Genomic DNA, 20640 nt, shown 5'->3' with positions numbered 1-20640 from the left:
TTCTCCTTCCCCATCTTTTTGTGTCTGAAAACTGTCCAAGTGATTTTTTTTTGAGAACCCATTCTGTTTGTTTGGATAGGACCAGCAGCTGGATGCTACTTCACAGTTTATGTATATTATCCTGTGTTGGGAAATGACTAATAAGACCACAGTGCATCTGGGAAGCGGAGGATTTCCTGGGTGTGAAAGGACCGACCTGTTGAGTGTGTGAGCATCCAGCATCAGCTCAGCACCCAGATGCAGCTGACAGCGGGTGCCTTTTCCCAATTTGGGAATCTTAGGCAAAAATACAGCAGCTCAGCCTAACTCTGCACACTTATAGATCCAGTTTTGACAATAATTGTTTAGCATAGATTAACGCTTGCCTTTGAGTAGAAAACCAGACGTGGTGGGGTTTTTTTGTTTTGGTTTTTTTTTTGTATTCCCTGTAAGCCCTGCTGTGATAGAAGCTACAAACCAGAGACAAAAAGACCTTGGAGTCAATGTACCACCTTGTTTCAAATTGAGCTCTATTTTCATTTCTGTAAATAAGATTTAGCTTCTCTGCAAAATTGTTAATAACATAGTTGAAGTTAGAAACTCATGTTTAATATAATAAATCTGATTACTTCAGCTATCCTTTAGTATCAAACTTAGGAAGTTTGAGGTCACATATTTCAGTTGAAAGTTAATTGAATATCTCCACAGTGAGGAGTGGTAGTTCTGTACTACTGCAAAAGGTTTCATAATTCACTTATAATGGCATTATTAATATTATAAATCTCTCACAGTCAAGCAAACTGTATTTGGCCTTTTTATGAGGGAAGTTTCATGGTTTTATTGCATTCTGTCATCCAACAAAAGTACTGCTATCCTTGCATTGTTTGCTTTTTGTAAGATGTAATACAAAACTTTTACTGTTGAAATTTACCTCTGTACTTTGTTATTTAAGTCCAACACCCAGCACTGCAGTAGCTGTGATGCCAGTTCCTCCCTTTTACTGAGTTGCTGTAAAATGATCATGTTATTTAGTTACTCCACCCAAAATTCTTAGCTTTTCTTGTTATCAAGTAGGACCTAATCATAATTCTAGAGCTTTTAAGAAATAAGATACCTTAAAAGAATGCTGATTTTGTTTGTAAGCTGCTGACACATTCATAGCTTAATCGTCTTTTTAAAGGATGATACTTAAATGTGCAAGGTAACGCGTTAATAAAAGTAGTAGTATCTCAGAAATTAATTCATGCTTCTGTAAATGTCTAACTCAGATAGTAATTTTAGGACTGAAAATATATTCATTAAATAACAATAACACACACAAATTCAGACCACAAGGTTGTTGTAAGTCTTGTATCAACGTTGTTTCCCTGACAACAAGCTTGTTTGGGTACGCACTCTCTAATATTTTTCTAGTTCGGTTTAGTGTCACTCCCTTGTGTAACTCACAGGAATTTTGGTGGGGTTCTGAGGCAGATGCCAAAGTGCCGCTCAAGGGATGTGTCAGTCTGAAAGGTACAGATAGTATATATGAGCACATTGTTGTTCTGTTTAATTCACCCCTGAGTGAACGGGTCCAGAAACCCATGGATATCAAAGAGGAGAAGCTTTTAAAAAGGAATCTGTGTTGGAGGTTCTGGTCAGCTTTATTTTGTTCTGGGGAACAAAAATGTGCAGCTGTTGCTTGTTTGACCTTAAATGGAGATGATCTGGGCTTTCTCCGGTGGGATTAGAAATCTGCCACCAGAGCATGTTTCCTCTCATAAATTTATTTAGAGATATGGTTGATGTTTGGGATAATGTCCAAAAAGAGATGTGTTATACTTCAGCATACCAGCTTCTTTATTTAAATAATCATAAGACTTCTGTTCACATTGGCAATAATTTCCTGGACTATTTTTTTTTTTGTGTGTGCTAATTTTTAAAATTCTAGCTGTAGGCACTGGACACCTGTATAACCTGTGTAATGAGTTTGAATGTCAGTATTTGAATCTGTTGATAATCCATGACTGCATAGAAGTTTATAATACACAAGTAAAGAAAATCAGCAGTGAGTTTGAGTACCCAGGTTAGTGCATTATTTCATGATGCTGCTCCAGTTTGCTCTCATACTGCAATTCTCCCTCGACAATTTCACACTGCTAAGGTTCTTGCATTGTACACATTTGCTTTAAAAGTAACCTGAAGAGAAGGGAGAAGTGGATAATCCCACAGATGTGCATTGGTTTGTTTGTGTAGGTGGGACAGAAGAGCAGATTTTGGTATTGAAACTGAACACTAGAATGAGATCTTCCCTTTCTGTAACCAGTGTTTTTCTGGCCCAATTCTGCATGCTTCATGCAGCGTGTGATTGCTTGTAGCCATCCAAGTATCAATAAACGATACACTTTTTGCTAATCTCTGAAGGGAAAGGACCCAGCTAATGTATCCTTCAGTTATATTTGTACTGCAGGTCTAATGCAACCTAAAGGGAGATGGGAGTTTTTTATTCCTTCTGAAAATACAGGAAAAGCAATGTTTTCAGCTGTTGTGAACAGCATTCCAGATTTACGTCAGATAAGGAGATAACTTTTCCAACCTAAATCATTCTATGATTAAGACCTTTAAGATCAAGTCAAAATGTTAATGTAACTCTGCCAAGCCCACCTCAAAGCCATGTCTCCAAGTGCCATGTCTACACATATTTTAAACACCTTCAGGGATGGTGACTCCACCACTTCCCTGGGCAGCCTGTTCCAATGCCTGACAACCCTTTCTGTGAAGAAGTTTTACCTAATATCCAATGTGAACCTCCCCGGCACAACTTGAGGCCATTTCCTCTCATCACTTGCTACTTGGGAGAAGAGACCAACACCCTCCATGCTACAACCTCCTTTCGGGTAGTTCTAGACAGCAATAAGGTCTCCCTTCAGTCTCCTTTTCTCCAGACTAAACAACCCCAGTTTCCTCATCTGCTCCTCATTAGACTTGTGCTCCAGACTCCTCACCAGCTTCGTTGCCCTGCTCTGAACTCTCTCGGGCACCTCAATGTCCTTCTTTCAGCGAGGGGCCCAAAACTGAACATGGAGATGATCGCTTCCCTAGTCCTGCTGGCCACACTATTCCTGATGCAAGCCCAGATGCTGTTGGCTTTCTTGGCCACTTGGGCACATGCTGGTTCATATTCAGCAGGTGTCAATCAACACCCACAGATCCTTTTCCTCCAGGCAGCTTTCCAGCCACTCTTCCGCAGGCCTGTATTGCTGCCTGGGGTTGTGACCCAAAGTTAATGTGGAGATATTTTTTTTTGTGCCTTTGAGTTTTCTTGTTTGAATTAAATAGATTTATGACTGATATGTTTGTATGTTCTACCTCATGCATCCTGTAATGCTTATCTGACTTTAGTGATCCTCACTCACCTCTGGATTCTCAATGGGTTTTGGGTGTATGTGGACGAAGTTACCTGTCTGAGGCTGCAGACTTGCTGCTTCTACAATGAGACTTACAGTCTCTGTCAGTATTATAGGAAACAGCTCTGCTGAGAAATCTAGGCTTTGCATTGTGTTTTTCTCCTCTGAGACAAGAAGTATTTACTTTTTGTAAGTATTGGACAGTAGTTAAATTAGTCTGATCTTCTCATTTTGTTTTCTCATTATAAACAAGGTGAACTTAATTTTTTGAAGCTGCAACTTCTGAAATGTACCATTGCAAAGTGTTTTTAAAAAACGGTACAAAACAAATTAATAGAACATTTTACAGCTTGGACTGAAATATTTCTCGTTTTGGGAATGCTAAGGGCTCTGGCAGGACTAGTTGTCTGATTTGTTACTAACCAAAGATGTTTTTGGGAAGGTCAGCTTGAATGTTTTCATTTCAATCGCTGTTACTGGCATGAAATTTTAACTGCTACAGTAGATCACAGGGCTCAGAAGTGTATAATGCCTGTTTATTGTCTTTGGTTCTTTGTTCTAATGTTAGGAGAGAAGAAGGGGAACAAGAAATTTTGCCTGGCTCTTGCTCGGAAAATCCACAGCAGCCTCACCATACCCCTATAGGGAGCACTTATTTCACTTGGAGGCAACACAGTTAGCACAGAATAAAATATTTTGCCATAAAATATTGGCAGCACAGAAAGCTGTGCTTTTTCAAATATCTGTTTGCTTTCATATCAATGAAGTGTACTTTTTTAATAGATTGATGAAAATCAAATAATTGAATAGTACCAGTTAAGTGCAGTGGTGCAAAGTGTCTTCAAAATTGCAACATGATACAGTACAGGAGGTTTAATGATCTTCTTTACAGTGGAAGGTTTTTTATTTCTATGAAATGCTCAGGAGAACTGTATTTTGATGTTTACTGGTGTTCTCAATTGGTTAAGCTGAACAATGTGCTTTAGGTGGTGTGCTGAGATGCTTATACCTAAGAAACTGTGTTGAGTGTCTTTGAGATAAACTGTTCTAGGAAGCACAGAGATTAGCTGTGTTATTTGACATGTTATGAGTGATGGATGAGCGGCGGGACAAAGGCATATGAAGGAGAGATAAAGTTGGAAGACCATGTTCCAGTTGCCAAGTGGTGGTGCTGGATTATCTCCACTTAAACAGTAACTGCACAATGGAGGGGAAACAGTTGGGGTTTAGATTTAGCTGCTACTTATCTTCAGCTGTAAGTTGTCCTAACAGAAGTGCATAAACATTGCCCAAGTTGTGAGCGTGTTAGTAGCATTGAGACGCTGAAGAATTCTCTTGTGCAGAGTATTGCAGTGACCACCCTTGTGTAGTGTGGAGTGGGAGCATGTAGACCAGTGGCCACAACACCTTGCCTCTCCCTGGGATCTTCAGTGAGATCAACATGTCAGACAGTTAAAGGATTTTCAGGACAGCCCTGCTTTGAAATGTACATATGGCAAATGTGAACCAAAATTACTTTTCTTTCTCTTGGTTGGTGTTACAGAATGGCGTATTTCTTTTCTCTTATTTCTTCTGCTAATTGCCCTGCCTTTTTCTTTATGTGGTGTTTTTTGGTTGTTTTTTTTTTTGTTTTGTTTTGTTTTGGTTTTTTTGTTTTTTTGAGTAGCTATAAATAAGCACAATTCCCATGGTGAATGTCATCTGTCTCTTTTTTTGTTACTTGCAATTCCTAGCTAAAACAGTAAGGTATTTTTTTTAATTAATCAGAAGTCACTAAAGTTTATTTAAATAGAAGAATGTGTTTTACCTCTTCAGAAAATAATCACTGTTTCACAATTACATATGCAGGAAAAAAATCCTTTATTTTGAAAATAAAATTTTGTGTGGCTCTTAGAACCTCAGCATATTAAGATCCCAAACTCTGTTATTTGAGAATTTGAGGTAGAGAAGTTCATCTTTATTCTATTTCAAATGTGCAAAAATAAAAACGTTGTTTTACTCCTCTGGTTTAGACAATCTCTGAGTAGCAAGAACAGATTTCCTGATCTTACTAATATTTTCTGACTACGTATTTTGTCACAGGCAGCTGCTTCCTCATGGAAGTTCTGTTGTCACTCACTGGAGTGTGGAAACTTTGTCAAGTAGAGTCTTGAAGGTCCTTTTGGCTGCCGCTGCTGGGCCACCAAGATGATGTGAAGGAGAGCTTTTCTTCCTCCTTTTATGACTTCCTTCTTACAGAAGAAGCTATTTGCTTGCCTCTTTTTGTGGCCTCAAATGAACTGGTCCTATGGTTTTGAAATAGAGTCCCTTTTATCGGTTCTATGAGTACTTGGTATAAAAATAGTATTAACATCTCCGTGAATTAGAAAATGAAAACAAAGGCAGTTCATTCTGACAGATGAACTTTGCCAGCTTCTATGTGAGCCTTCTTCTGTGTTAAAATACAGTTGCCTAATTCATGTTATATTGGATTACTCTAGTACTAGTTTTAAAAGAAGAGACTAAAATCTCTCCAGACTGCAGTAACTCCTGTGTAGATTAAGAAGAATATAGATTAAGGATACACAGTTTTACTTGATTAGTTTAATACGTTATATTAGCTATCACTATCGACAGAGTATGAGCATAGTTGATGAGGGGAAGAAAAAAGAAAAAGCGTGTTCAAATATGCTTATAGGGTTCAACAGCTGAAAAGCACACCTGCTTGAGCGTTCATTATGACTTTTTTAGCACATAGGACTACAAAGTCAAAAGTATGGAGGATCTCCTGACTTCCCTACAGACCACCTGAGCTTCCTGGTGCTTCTTTCCACCTATGGAGGACTTTGCAGATTTCCTTTTATCTACAATACCTTTAGTAATGACAGTGTAGAGAGGTGAGTTGCAAATTAGCAAGCCTTTTAAACTTGACTAGTGGATAGAGTTTAGCTTAAAGGAAGTAGCAGTGGACTGGAATTTGAAAAATTATTACTTTGAATCTCATCTGCACTACCAGAATTGCGCATGTTTCTTTTGATTATTTTTCAAAGACTGTAAGAAAGCTATTTTGAGTTTCACTCACGGAGGAACTAGGTGAAGAGGTGTACATACACCTTTGAACTAGTTATTATTGAACCATCTTTTAGTTCTTTACAAGTGTTTGGTATTATTGATGCACTATTAGGGAGTGTACTAGCAAGGGTTTGCTGCAGATGCCCATAGCAGAGTGGCTCATCATGATGCTGGGAATAATTTTCCCCTCTCATTCTCTCAGTATTTGACACAAAAGGGAGTCTCCAGCTGGAGCATCAGGAAACCTTCCTCTGTATGTGCAACGTTTTCCAGCATGATGAAAAGTAGATTCAGATCCTCTCAAACAGAAGATACAGCTTCGTCTCTGTATTGGCTCCAAGGATGTTAGGGATGGATAAGAACCTTGTTTTTCTTTTAAATTCTTTTAAATTCAATCAAAAACTTAATTCAAGAGGTTTATTTTTCTTATTTTGTTTACAAATGGTTTCCACACTAGCTGTGTTTTGGTGCTCTTTACAGAGCCTTGAGCAAATTGTCTTTTTTCTGTTTTCTTCCCGTAGAATGAGAATTATAAGGATACTTCATTTTTCAAGATACTTAGAGACCTACAAGTGACAAGTACAAATTGCGGGTGGTGGAAGTGATATTTGTGTTTTAGTGTGAACTCTTCCCGTGCTTTCTGCTTATATTAAGAAGGTGCTGGGGCTCCCCCCGCCTTTATCTCCCAAAGAAGGCAACACCTTCACACACTGACACGGATGTGCAAACGCACACTTACATCATCCTGCTACTTTTGTTAGAGACAAGTGCGTTTCAAGTACCCCTCATAAACTCAAGTGGGAAAGGTTCGTAATCTGGATTGAAGCCAAACAGTTTAAATATCCGTCACTTACTCCACACACAAATTGTGTGACTACCTTCCATGCTTGTGTGGTTCCCAGTTTCCCAGGCAGTCTGGTGTTAAACTGGTGGCATTTCTTCTGTCAGTGACGCAGAAGTTTCAGGCCACAGTTTCCACATGTCTACCTTGTGAGATTCTAGGACTTGATTTGTGAGAGGTACCAAGCCTCTGCAATTCCCTCTGAAATTTAGAAAATCATGCAGGTACATGGTGTCTCCATGTGAGGTTTTTTGTTTGTTTGTTTTTTTGTTTTAATTTGTTTTGGTTTTTTTCCAAATTCTGGGGCAAGTGGCTGAGTAATTGTTGTTTATGTGATGTATGTGATGCTGTACAGGGTTGGTGGTAGAATCCCCCCCTGAAGCAATGGAAATCTTTTCACATGCTGTCCTGCATGGTTTTCTGGCTGAAACACAGCTAGCTCCTCCAAGGAAGAATTCCTGCAGTGGGGTCAGAAAACATGAGTATGCCTCTAATTTTTCCATCTGCTTAAGTTTTTCAAGGTAGTCACCAACACACATAAATGAGGACTGTACCCATGTTGTGCAGAGCTCTGACATCCATATTATTAACCCCGTGTGAGACTGTTTTTGTCAGGAACTTGTTTTTGTCTTCCAATTCCCAGTACGGTGATTTTACTAAATCCCTCACTTGCTGCTTTTTATAGAATATCCTTGTCTTTTTTAAATCTATGTTAGTGGTAATAAGAGCTGGAGAAGAACAAAGTGAGGGTTGCAGGGCATTCTTACTTGCAGGGCATTTTTACGTCGGCTTATCAGCCTAAAAGGGAGTGGAAACAGTGCATTACCTAATCTTTCCTTCCCCATGTGCTATCAGCTATAACATGTACAGAACTTGAATCTGCAAAACTTGAAATGCACAGGTTCTGGTAGTTCGGCCAGACTCCATTCTGTCTTCAAATGTCCATGGAGACCAGTTCTGGATTGCTATTTATAAAGTATGCTTTTGTAACTTTGTTGTCATATAAATATTTTGAATGTTTCTGCTTTATTTTTATGGGAGATTTTTGTGTTTAACTTCAGTTAAATGTGATGAATATTACACTCAGGGCTCATGTTTCTTTTAAAGTCATTAAAGCTAAAACAAACTGAATGCGGAAGGAGAGGCTCAGTGTTTTGGTTCAGGGACCAACACCCTTCACAGACTCTAAAGAGCTTCTGTCTGAAAAATTGGGACCCTTGATAAAGAATTTGCAGAGCATCAGTTTTCCCCAAATGTATGATTCTGTTTCACATTAAATTCAGAGGACTTACTTGTCTTTTTCTATGTTTTTGTGTTTTGTTAAGAGAATCTGATGCTTATTAGGTTCTTTTAAATTTTCTTTTACAATCACTGAACAGCAAGTAAACATTCATTTTTCTTTCCCTTCTCATATTCTCCCAAGTTGGACTCCCTTTTATTACCCTAGTGTTACAGAAGGGCTCGTGTTGGTGTCTGTGCCAGACTGGTGGCACCTTTGCTCATCCTTGCAGAGTTCCTGCAGACTGGCAAAAAATAGGTGCCTTTTTGCTTGCTTTCTAGGTCACTTTTTGCATCTACTCTTTTGGCTGTGTGCAGGAGTAATAAGTAATGAATGAGCAATCAATGCAAGCCCTTAATAAACAAGTATTTGTACATATTAGCAGTGTACATTTAACATTTAAGATTTTTAAGATTTTTATAAAATATTAGAATTCTATTGAGGATGCCCGAGTGCAAGTGACTGAGAGATTTTCCTTTTAGGGGTGCTTCCATTCATGGTTGATTTTTGATTTATTTTGGCTTCCCAATTATTCATATTTTCTAATCTTTCTGTCTTACTTGTATAGTTCATAAAATTTCTTAATGTACGTCCTACATTTCTGCAGCACTTAAAATAATTGTCCTTTTTGTGGGCTTTGAAAAACTGTAGTCACTTTTTGGTTATGTTACTTTTCCTTGTGGAAGCTCCCTTTCATCTCCAGGTTTGTTTGTTTGTTTGTTTGTTTTTAGTAAAGAACATTTGAATTTTAATGTAATTGAAAGATAAAATGAACACTTAATAAAAGAAGTGCTTCTATACTTAGGAAAGACTCAATTGTTATCAGTGGAAAATTCCAGGCACTGTTGCTTTTAACGTCATATGAAGTGGCACCTAGAAGTGTTTTGTGTTCATACCATTTGCCAGAATAGAATTGGAAAGGATTTCTGACAAAAATAATATTGGTGTTGCCTGGATTATAAAGGAACGTTATAACAGCACATAAAAGCAAGAGAAGTGTGATTGTTCATGGGGAGATAAGCAGAAGAGGGTATATAATCTCGTGTGCAGCTCTGGGAGTGCCCATGTCACCCTTGAAGGCAGTGGCTGAAGGTGGCAGAGATGAGAGGGTCCTGGAGGACTGCTGGGTGGCTGCAGCCTGTTGTCATGAGGCTGTCCTTGCCTCACACAGTGGCACCATGCATCTACAGGCATCTTGCAAAGTCTTTTCAGAGACTTCTTACTTTGTTTGACTTTTGCACAAAGTCATCAGGGATGCCAGAGGGAACGCAACCTTGCCAGTTAAGCAGTGGGCAGAATTTCAGTTCACTTGCCTTACAAATCCCCTGTTATACTCCTGTTTTATTCGATAACCCTGCTGGATGCAGTTTCTGAGCACAGATCTGTCACACATACATACTCAGACTGGGATTGTGCTGCTGGTCCTGTGTGTGCTGTCATAATTCAGGTAACCAGCACAGGACTATTTTGAAAGATGAAGTGCAGGAGGCTCTTTGTTGTTTGGGTTTTTTTTTTCCTCTTACGGCACCTTCATGTGGAAGTTCCTTTTCTCAAACTGATTGCATATCTAGATATTAAGTCTTGACCGGTAACTTGACAGTGTCACAGCAAATCCATAGCAGTATTTTTTTCAGAAGCTTAGAAGATATTCAGTCCACAGACTGGTACTCTTGGAGGGTTGGGCACTGTCTGGAGTTAATTCAGCTTGTGGTTGCGTGTTCGTACTAATCCATTACAAAGTTGTGCCGCTGCAAAATGTGTCATCTCGTACACTGCTTTTCCACTTAACAGTGTGTGCCAGCACTAGATTTCACATGGCCTTGTGCAATGAATCTGATAGGAGCCTGACCTCAATACAAATAACCTTCGTGTGTATGGAATGGAGGGAGAATGTAGGACCAGGGCTGTCAGGAGGGAGCTGAAAGGAATGAATGTTGGAAGTGGTGAGAAAGGGCAGGAGAACAGGCACTCTCCCTTTGATAACAGTGTAAATTTGTGCCAGGCTTAAGTGACCATGCAGTTGCCATCAAACCCCTGTAACTATGCCATCAGTAGCAAAAGTCTGTGGTTTTTTATTTGTTTTTTTCCCCCATGGTGAATAGCATACCTGACCTTAGCATTTGTTTTCTCTCATCTCTCTTAGTATCCCAGCAACAACATACTTGCTGTGCTTTCCTCTTAGTTCATTTGTAAGCTATTGTGGTAAGGGATTGCATCTTCCTCTCTTGCTGTGGTTATCAAGACCTGACCTTGATAAAATTCAGAAGCCTCAGCTGCACTATAAACAATGCTGGGGAAGAAGTAACTGTACAAATAACAGTAACTCGTAGGACAGTCAAATTCCCTTCTGGCTTATGTGAGTCAAGTCCATGAGAGCTCTAATAAAGCATGTAATGCCTTGTGTGCATTGGGTATTTTATTTGTGATGGAGGCTTCAACAAACATTCTTGAAAAAAGCTTAATGGCTAGAGGGAGTGCTGCTTTTTGGAGGGACTTTAATGCTGTTACTGCTTATTCTTTTTGAAAGTTTCCACTTTCTAAAAGGTACAATGGTAGTGATGTTGTGTATAAATAGCCAGCATTAGCATTTTTATTTTTTTTATTGGAAAAGCTTTAAAAAGTCGTACAACAGATGCAATAATGTGGTTCCATCTGACTGAAGAGAGGCATGTTGGCTTCCCCTTGCAGAGAAGAACAACTCATTATGCCAATTTTAAACGCTTGCTGCAAAGAAAAGGAGCGAGTTAGTGCACTGGCAAAGGACTTAATGTGCTTGCTTTGTAAATCCCTCTGAGATAGGGCAACGCCAAAGTTAATGGGTATGGTTCTCTAATGGCAAAAAAAACCCAAGCCAAAACATAACGCTGAAAATGGGGTGGGAAATTGTCCTTTTTTTGGTTGTCAGTTTTTAGATTCCAAATTACCAACACCGATTTAGACTACTGCAAACTAAGATAATAATTAGTGCATCTGTCATGCTGGCTGCTTATTCTGTAGAAATCCTTAGTGTAGCATCCGTGTAATTCAACTATGGCTATATATTTTTAAGGTGAGCCCTTTCTTAAATGAGTGTTGATCTTGTTTTTCAAGTTTATGTGACTGGACCCTAGTTGTGATTCTCCTCTCAGCATTGTATAGTCATTTTTTATGTATTCACATAGTACTTGTTCCCAACATAATTTAACCCTAAGAAGTCGTCCTGATGTATCGTCAAGTAAGGACTGACTAACCCTTTACATCCTAAAATTGATTCAGTGTTAATCTTAAACAAATTCAAATTTTATGAGATGCTTTCAGTACTTTCCCCCTTTTTTTAGTTTGTTTTTGCGTTGCTTTTCTTTTGTTTGGTTTTGTCTCCTGATACTTTTAGCCCAGATAGTCATATCTCAATTTTCATTCCGTCAAACTTAGACTCTCAGCCTAGGAAACGAAGCATTTGCTGGCTGATTTCTTGTCTCTTCAGCCTTTGTGGTATTTAGCTCTTTGCTCATAAATTGCTTTTTCTAAGCTTGTTAATCATTAGAGTTGCTCTTCTTTGAACATGTTCTACTATTTCAGTGACTTTCTGGTAGTGTGATGCCCAGAACCGAACATATTCTTCCAGCTGGGTTTATGCCAGAGCTATTTAAAGTCACTGTCTTACTCCTTCCCTCAACCCCATTCTCTGTGACCTGACGTATCATATATAGGCAATCCTGAGTTGCATTAAGCTGATTTTCAGGCAGGTTAAGTTGTGAACTCCTGTCAAAGTAATTCTTCTGTTAGTTGCAGCTTCTCTTATATTACTTACTTTGCAGTTGCATTTCTATATAAAGAATATGGGTTTTTTTCCAAGCCTTATTGATTTTTAAAATTTCTTCTTCTCTTTTTTTTTTTTTAAATATCTTGGATTTCATCACTTGCTGTTGGCCTTGCTAACCTCTCTACAATACATTACTCACAATTTAATGATGTTTTGATAATTTTGATTTTATGTGCTCTTCTTTAAAAATTCCCCAAAGAACACCACATGTATCATGGCTGGAATAAGGGTGCAAGGGCACAATTGGATGTTCTCTCCCCCATGACTGCTGGAGATATGTAAAACTATAGCAAAATGTGATACAGCCTAGGTGTTGCTGCCAAGAACTGTAGTGATTATATCCTGCTGAGCAGAAACACTCTCTCCCCTAAAAGGCAAAGATGGAGCAGAGTAAGTAGGTGGTGGTGAAATACAGACACCTCAAGTCAGGATTTCTTGAATCAGCCCTGTTTTTACCCATCTGGGAATCTGTTACAATGCTTCTTTGTGGCTGTTCTTTCTAGCAAGGCACAGCCTCTTTCAATATAAATGATTACTTGCAGTGCTTTGAAGTGACTTAAAATTATGGCCTGATCCATGGTTGCAGCCTCCTCTCTTTTCCTGCATGGGAGCCACTAGCCTTGTGTTTTTCTGGCAAGTAGATGGATGATCTTGTGGGATTGTCTGAATTTGAGGAGCTGTTGGGAGCCAAATCTGTTTGGGGAGGAGGGGGTGGGTAAATTAATTTCTTACCCAGGGTGGGGAACAGTTGCAGAGCTTGTTTGTGGCTGCTGCTCTGCCTTTACACACCTAATCCTTTTTCAGTCACAGGGGAGTGAAGAGCAAGAGGCATCTCTGTGATAATAGTTCATTTGGGCTTGCTTAGCTGCCACAGCCACGTCTTCTCTTTCCCTATCGCCCAGAGAGGTAGGAGGGCAAGTCCTCTGTCCCTGAACCACAGCCCCTGGGGACACTCCAATTTTTTTCCTCCACTGTCAGTCCAACCGAAGTAACTGTTTGTGCTCCTACTGACATTGGTTGTACCAATTCTTTGCCTTGGATTAGCTGTGGATACAAGTATTTCTCCTGAGTAATGAATGCCTGTAAAATGCAGCGAGAGAATAAATGAGACCTATAGAGGGGGCTTATGGTAGCACAGGGCAGTGCAAGCAGTTGGCCAAAAGGGATCGTTCACTTGGTGTAGCTTTTGGTGCTCTGCTGTTAGTAATGGGCTATGAGGACTTTACAGTTGTAGTATAGACAGGGCTAAATTATTTAAACTGCAACTTTCAGAAAAGAAAAAAAATCATTAAAATCCATTGCTTTTTTGAGATTAGCTGTCATTTAAATGTTTTTTTGGCGTCCACCTTTTCTTCACAATACAGCATGTTACATGGAATGCCGTGCCGCTCTGTGTGCTGAGACACTGGAGGGCTTCTGGGAGAAACTACAAGCATGTTTGGAAAAGATAATTTTAATTAGCACAATTAAAAACACAGCCATTATTGGCCTAAGTTATCCAAATGTTGTTACCCTCTAGTCTGGAGAAAAATTATTTTCCCACTGTTAAGAAACATGATGGTATCAGTCAGCAATGTGTGTTCCAGTAATAAATATTTGCATATGGGCTAGTACAGCAAAGGTTTTATATTTTATTTTTTTTCCCAGCAGCTAGCTGTGCCTCAGCAGTGACTTGAAGGCTTGCCAGGTCATGAGAGTCAAGGCCAACCCCTTGTCAAGAAACAAGCTAGTGAGGACCTTTGGACGCCAGTGCGCGAAGGATACAGTTTGAACTGAACAGATGTTCGGTCCAAGGCTGATATTTGGAAGAGGTGCCAGGCGACAAAAATAGTTGTGTTTTCTAGGGCAGATGGAAAAGAATGCTGCGTGTTTCAGGCTGGTGTTTTATTTTGTAGATGTGGAAGATTAAATTTGAGGACTTGAAGTTGTGGATGCCTTTCTGTATATGAGTCCTAAAAGTGTATCTTGTTCTCACTATTTGGTTTGATGTCCTTAGGAGACAAAATGCTCGAATGTAGTGGACCACCTGTGTGTTGCCACACCATTCAAAGCAGCTAGAAAGCTGTTTGGAGTAGTCAACACCATGTGTTCATAAATGAGTGAAGTGTCTTGTTATTCTGGGCAGTGCTAAGAAGTATTTTTAGCATTTTTTTTTTTTTACTTGGCTGAAACACAATATCAGAAACAGAAATATTTGTTGTTGTTTTCATCTCCTCAGAGTGGCAAATTGAGGCATACAGTTATAATACAAAATAATATTTTACTTGTTGTTATATATGTAAATACAGCAGCTCTATACTCCGCAAAATTAGATATATTCCAAAGCCAAGAAGCATCGTGGTCAGTCAGCTAAGGAGGCCTTATATATTAGATTTTTTAAAAAACAAATCTAAACACTACTGTTAACATCTCATTGGCAAAATATTACTCTGTTCTTAACTTTGCAAAACTTATTGCCTTGCTTTTTAGCAGCCTTAATGTTTGCTTGACTTCTTGTATAGTCACCTATTGTACAAAGGTTGAAGGGTTTCTTTCTAATTTTAGTCCAAACGATGAAGTTTGGAAAGGTGCTGATTGAAGTAATGGACTTGCTTTGAATAATTTTGCTAGAGGAACCACTGGTGGCTTCCAAAACATTTTCAGTTAATATGAATTCACATTTAAATAGTTGTCTTTAATATCCTAATTTTTATAGCTCAGTCTTAAAGAAAAAGTTCACCTTGTTCAATAATGGGTTGGTTTGGCTTTATAAAGCCATATATTACCTGTTTATCATGTCAAACTCTTACAGGTTTTTTCTTTTGGGTACAGATGGAATTTCTGTCTTTGAATACTAAAGATCTAATCCCAACTGCATTAAGGACTATTTCTTTCTCTTTTTTGACTGTAGTGTAATGGTATTGAGAAGGATATAGAAAAGCATTCAGCAGCCTAGTGGGAGAAGTGAAGGAAAAAATTTCATGACACAAAGTACAGTGATAGTTCCTGATGTTGTCACTTTATACTGCATGACATGGCGTGTGTGACTAAGAGAGTCTTCCAGTGAAATAGTTTTGTGCTGGAGCCTGTTAATTCAGCCAGTCACATGGATAACTGTAATACAGAACAATATGTGACAATCCTAAGGTATTCTGTAAGCACCAAAGATGACTTTGAAGCTATCTGGTCTGGATTGACCCAGGCAAAATTAATTTTAGATTCATTGATTCTTACAGGCTCTGCACATGTATTACTTACAGGAAGAATCGTGGCTTGGTATCTTTCCTAAGCTTCATCAGAGTACTGCTCATTAAAAAAAAAGGCCAAGGTGATATCACTAGTTTAGGTTTTTTTTAATGCTAATATTGATCATTGTGTGTGAAAAATGAAGCAAGACAGCTGTTAAATCGATTGCAAATGTTAAGAAATGGGTGGTAGATCTTAATCCAAGCAGCACTTAGCTTTGCCATTCCTTGCTTCCCAGCAGAGCGCGGTGCCATCTGTGACAGAACTTCCTTGAACGAGTGTAGATTTAATGGACTGACTTCCTAGAAATTGCAGATGTGGCATGTTTTATTCCCACAAATGTTTCAAACCTAGAATATGCTTTAGTAAGCAGTTGTAGGAGGCATTTTGAGAAAATTTGAGAGAATTTTCAAATGTTTCCTGTTTTTTTTATTGCCCGTGGGGTGTTATTGTGAATGAACATAGGACAAGAAATATTAACCATAGCCATAAATCAGTGAACCATTTTAAGGTAAAATTTGATTTTCATATTACTTCACATTTTACTTTTTTCCCTGAAAGAACACTGGTTATCCAGTATCCATTAAAGCCTGGATGGGAAAAAATACTTTTTCAGCTTACAGAAGAGAGCACAGCTGTCAGGAGTTGGTTCCTGACTTTAGCACATCATGGTATGGGGATTTAGGCAATGAAGTCTCTCCATTCAATGTTAGAATTCAAAGTAAAGCAGTTGTTTACCTCATTTTAATTGTTGATGATCTGTCTTGGTCTTAATACAGTTTATTGTAAATTCAAATGAAATCTAAAACATTTTAGAGTGACACACATAAAAATATCCTAAAATCTACTTAAACCTAGAAAAAAATAGCCATATTTTCACTCTTTTCTTTCCTTCTACTCTTTTCCAAAGACATAAAAAGGCAACATAGCCCAGGATGCCTCCCAACTAATAAAAGAGAAATATTTTTTTTCAGTGTTTTAAAAAACTGGTGGAAGATGATACCTCATGGCAGATGATGCTGTGATCCCTCAGTCTGATCACAAAAGTTATAACTTAAAACTTCCCTTATGTGAATTCCTGATACAAATATTTGTAATGTTTTTTCTATTCTGAGTATAAAAACGTCTTGATTAAACATCCCAGTTAGGTGTTTGCTTTTCTTCCAAACTGTAATGTTGTTGGTTTTCATATTTAGTTCAACCATCATCCTCAGTTTGCTGTGAGACACAGCCTGGCTTTTGTGAAGATGAAAGGAAAGCCTGAAACATGTTGTTTGTGAAATGTATTATTGGATACAGTTTGAATTTAACCAGAGTTATATTTCCATATTCTATCTTTTAAGTAGGCATAAATCTAGGGGAGTTTCTCTGAATGCTAAAGTTACAGGTGGGAGTCAATCAAGTGAAAAGAATGGTAACTGTTATCTGCAGTTATGAGGAGGTCCAAAGCTATTAAGCTATCTCGTTTGTAGTGCTACAGGATTGCAGCAGGATATGAACATTTCGTCATGTTTGTCTTAATTCAATACTTTAATTTTAAATGAGCTTTTCATTTCAAACTGCTTTCAGAGCTATGAATTCTTTAGTAGAGAAATGGTAAAATAAGTTCTAAGTCACTGACACTGTTGACTCAAGTTTGTTTCAAGAAACTTGTTTATAAATCCAATTGTTCTAAATAAAGCAAGCCTGAGTTAAACTGGAAAACTATGGTTAGGTTTCTGAAAAAACAAACTACTAAATATCCTCCTAGATATTAAGGCATTTACCTTTACTGTTTTAGAGGCTAATTCTACAATTATTTTATGCAGGTTCCGACAGGAACATCTCGTCAAAGTTACCCAGCTACCAGCTATCAGGACTTCAGCAACTGGGAATCTCTAATGAAAATTAAAGAGGGGCTGCTAAGACAGAAAGAGATTGTGATCGATCGGTGAGTAGCCTTCTTCTGCTGCATTGATTAGGCTCGATGAGGTAAAAGCTATGATGTAGAACTTTCAGGAGAGCTGCTTACTCAGTGAAATTTTCAGATTCCAGTCCAGAAAATATTTTTGCACAAATAATGGGAGCTAATCCTTGCTAGGAGAGAAGGCTGGTAGCTGACTAAAAGTCTTCTACAGAGTTGGAAATTTATTTCAGGGTTTAATGCCTCTGCAGTGGAAAAGGGCGAGTGAGACCAACAGCCAGTTCTGCTGTCAGCTTCACCATCTTCACATCTTACCAGTCTCGGGGCGGGGTCGTATCAGAGATCTTTCTGCTTGTACAGGTCTTGGAATGAAAGACAAAAAATGGTAAACTGCACTGGTTTTCCACGACAAGTATAGTAATACAATGTATTTGAAGCCAGTTGATCATGCTTTGAGAAATTTGCCTTTGCAGTAACATTCAGTGGTAAAATCCTATGCAAATGCTCATGAATATTATTCAGATAATAAAATATTAAAACCAGGATCTACATGTCAGTAAATATATCGCTTCTTATTAAAATTGCTATCAATCTGAAATGGGCCTTGGCAGCAACTCACTGCTGTGAAGTTTCTAGTATATCTGAAGTAATTACTGGAGTTCTTGTTGTTTGGATAAAATGAAGGCTTAATGAGGAAAATGCGCTTTTAATAAAGGGCTCAAGCTTAATGAAGCTCAAGCTAAATTATTAGATGTCATCGGGAGCTGCAGAGTTTGGATGTAGGACATTTAAGAAGGGCATTTTTATATTTGACCTAATTATCATTTGGCTTAGTCTTTGTTTTAATAATAAACTCTTGGCTCTTGGTTGAAAGAGGAGTGGTTGTTCTGATCTTGAAATAGTTGTGCCCTCTTATTGATAGTTTGCTCCACAGCATGAGGAGAACGTGTAAAGCAGATGTGTGTTGATAACAGTAATGTCAGGCATCTATTGTGAATGTTTTTATATTTCATCTAGCAGTTCCTTTCTTTTCATGGCTGGAGATAGACAACTCGGGCATTATTTACTTAGAGACCAGGAGAATCATGCTTGTGCAAGATCTGTTCCTTTGTCTGTTGCAACAGAGCAAGGAATTGCAGTGGTTTAAGATGAAAATGTTTGTCCTCTAGCAATCTGGCCAGTACCTCTGCTGATACTGTGGTGGTTACAGAATCACAGAATGGCTGGGGTTGGAAAGGACCTCTGGAGATGATCTAGTCCAACCCACCTGCTCAAGCAGGTTCACCCAGAGCAGATCACACAGGAATGTGTCCAGGTGGGTCTTGAATGTCTCCAGAGAAGGAGACTCCACAAGCTCTCTGGGCAGCCTGTTCCAGTGCTCTGGCACCATCAAAGTAAAGAAATTTCTCCTCATATTCAGATGGAACCTCCTGTGCTTCAGTCTGTGCCCATTGCCCCGTTGGGCACCACTGAGAAGAGTCTGGTCCCATCCTGTTGACATCTACCCTTGAGATATTTATAAACATTGATGAGATCCCCTCTCAGCCTTCTCTTCTCCGGGGTGAACAGACCCAGCTCTCTCAGTCTCTCCTCTTAAGAAAGGTGCTCCAGTCCCCTAATATTCTTCGTAGCCCACTGCAGGACTTCCTCCAGTAATTCCTTGTCCTTCTTAAACTGGGGAGTCCAGAACTGGATGCAGTACTCCAGGTACAGCCTCACCAGAGCAGAGTAGAGGGGGAAGAGAACCTCCCTCAACCTGCTGGTGATGAAGGTCAGCATCAGCTTCCCCAGTTGGTGGCATGTGAAGGTGTGTTTACCTGCCCCTGCAGCTGACGGAGGAGTGTACAGTTACAAACTGCAGCAGCCGAGGCACAGACACACCATCCCACTCTGCCAGCTCTGCTGTAGAGGTAGTGATCTCCCAAGGGAATAATCACTTAAAACTGAAATATTCTGAACTGTTGCTTAGATCTCCTCTGTCAGAGCCTTTTAATCAGCTGCTTAAAAGCTGTCTAAATTACAGATTTTGTTTCAGGCTTGCTATACCAGTAGTGATGCTGCATAACCTGCGGCCCACCTCTCGGGGCCCAAGCTGTCAGCAGCATTTGTCAGCACATTGCCCACAATGGCTGGGGCTGTCTGCGGTGCCTCTGCTGAGCGTGTCATCCTCTGCGCTCACCGTGGAGGCTTGTTATACAATGGCAACTAAAGAGGCAGTTCACATTATTCTTCTCACACTGAAAATATGTTTACAGTCAAGGGTGAAGTTTCTGAAGTGACTGTAATCTGCTTGCTTGCTGACATTACTTGTTACTGTCCATGTTGAGGAAGAAAAGCTATTTCTTGATATCCAATGGCAGTGTGCTGGTTCCTTTTTGTACAAGTCATACTTTTGTGCAGCTTAGTGAGAACAGTTCTTTCTGGATTTCTGACCAGAAGTCAGTTGATATGATTCCTTTTCATTCAACTGAAAAGGCAAAATATGCTTTGGAAGCTACTGAAGGGAAACAAAAGACCACTTAGTGATGTTACAGTCGTTTCCTTTACGTAGACACTTTGTGTTACAGTTAAGAATGGTGTAAATTATAATAATGCAGTATAATAATACATCACAGAAAAGGCTTTTTTTTTGAATGTTGAACCTCCATTTGGGCAAAATATTTGCCTTGAAAGGTGTTATTTTAAAATGAAATAAAATTATTTTAAGATAATAAAGCCTGTCTATTTTAATTAGTGCTAAGTGATGGATATTTAGAAAGATTTTACAACAGGTTTGTTGTGGGTTAAGAAGAGGTAGTGTTTTCTATGACAAAAATATTTTTGGTTTCACTCGTGGTGAAAATGATATATAGCTGCCTTCCAAAATCATAGAAATAGAATCCCATTATAAAGCACTACTGTTATATTTCTTATTAGATAGGATATTAAGAAGGCTGATGTGTGAATAATACTGTTCTTCAAGGCACTTAGTAGAAATTTGATATTTTCCAGATTTAACACATGGGTACACAAGGCCTTGCACTGAGAGCTGAGATGTTGTTTGGGAGTAAACCAAAGTCTTCCAACTCCTGCTCTTAGTGAGCTTGCTTTGAACTTATTTTCAGAACTTGAATTTATTTGGGAATAGTGACCTAAAATAAAAATATAAAGTTTGCTAAAGTGTGGCTAATTAGG

The 20640-nt window shown here is 38.9% G+C and overlaps 1 protein-coding gene across 1 annotated transcript in view; it reads left to right on the top strand.

Moving 5' to 3' along the window:
- CEP85L (centrosomal protein 85L) overlaps window positions 1-20640 on the top strand; it is a gene marked incomplete at both ends in the record, with an annotated part of 113986 nt that overhangs the window by 67764 nt on the left and 25582 nt on the right. Inside the window, one exon of the mRNA XM_080341269.1 lies at window positions 17372-17493. Coding sequence (XP_080197395.1) covers window positions 17372-17493 — 122 coding nt within the window. The remainder of the gene's footprint in view (window positions 1-17371; window positions 17494-20640) is intronic.

The sequence above is a fragment of the Nesoenas mayeri genome (genome assembly GCF_963082525.1).
Source record: "Nesoenas mayeri genome assembly, chromosome: 3".
Classification (NCBI taxonomy): Eukaryota; Metazoa; Chordata; class Aves; order Columbiformes; family Columbidae; genus Nesoenas; species Nesoenas mayeri.
The sequence above is the reverse complement of the archived record's forward strand: the minus strand, read 5'-3'. Positions and strand labels throughout refer to the sequence as shown.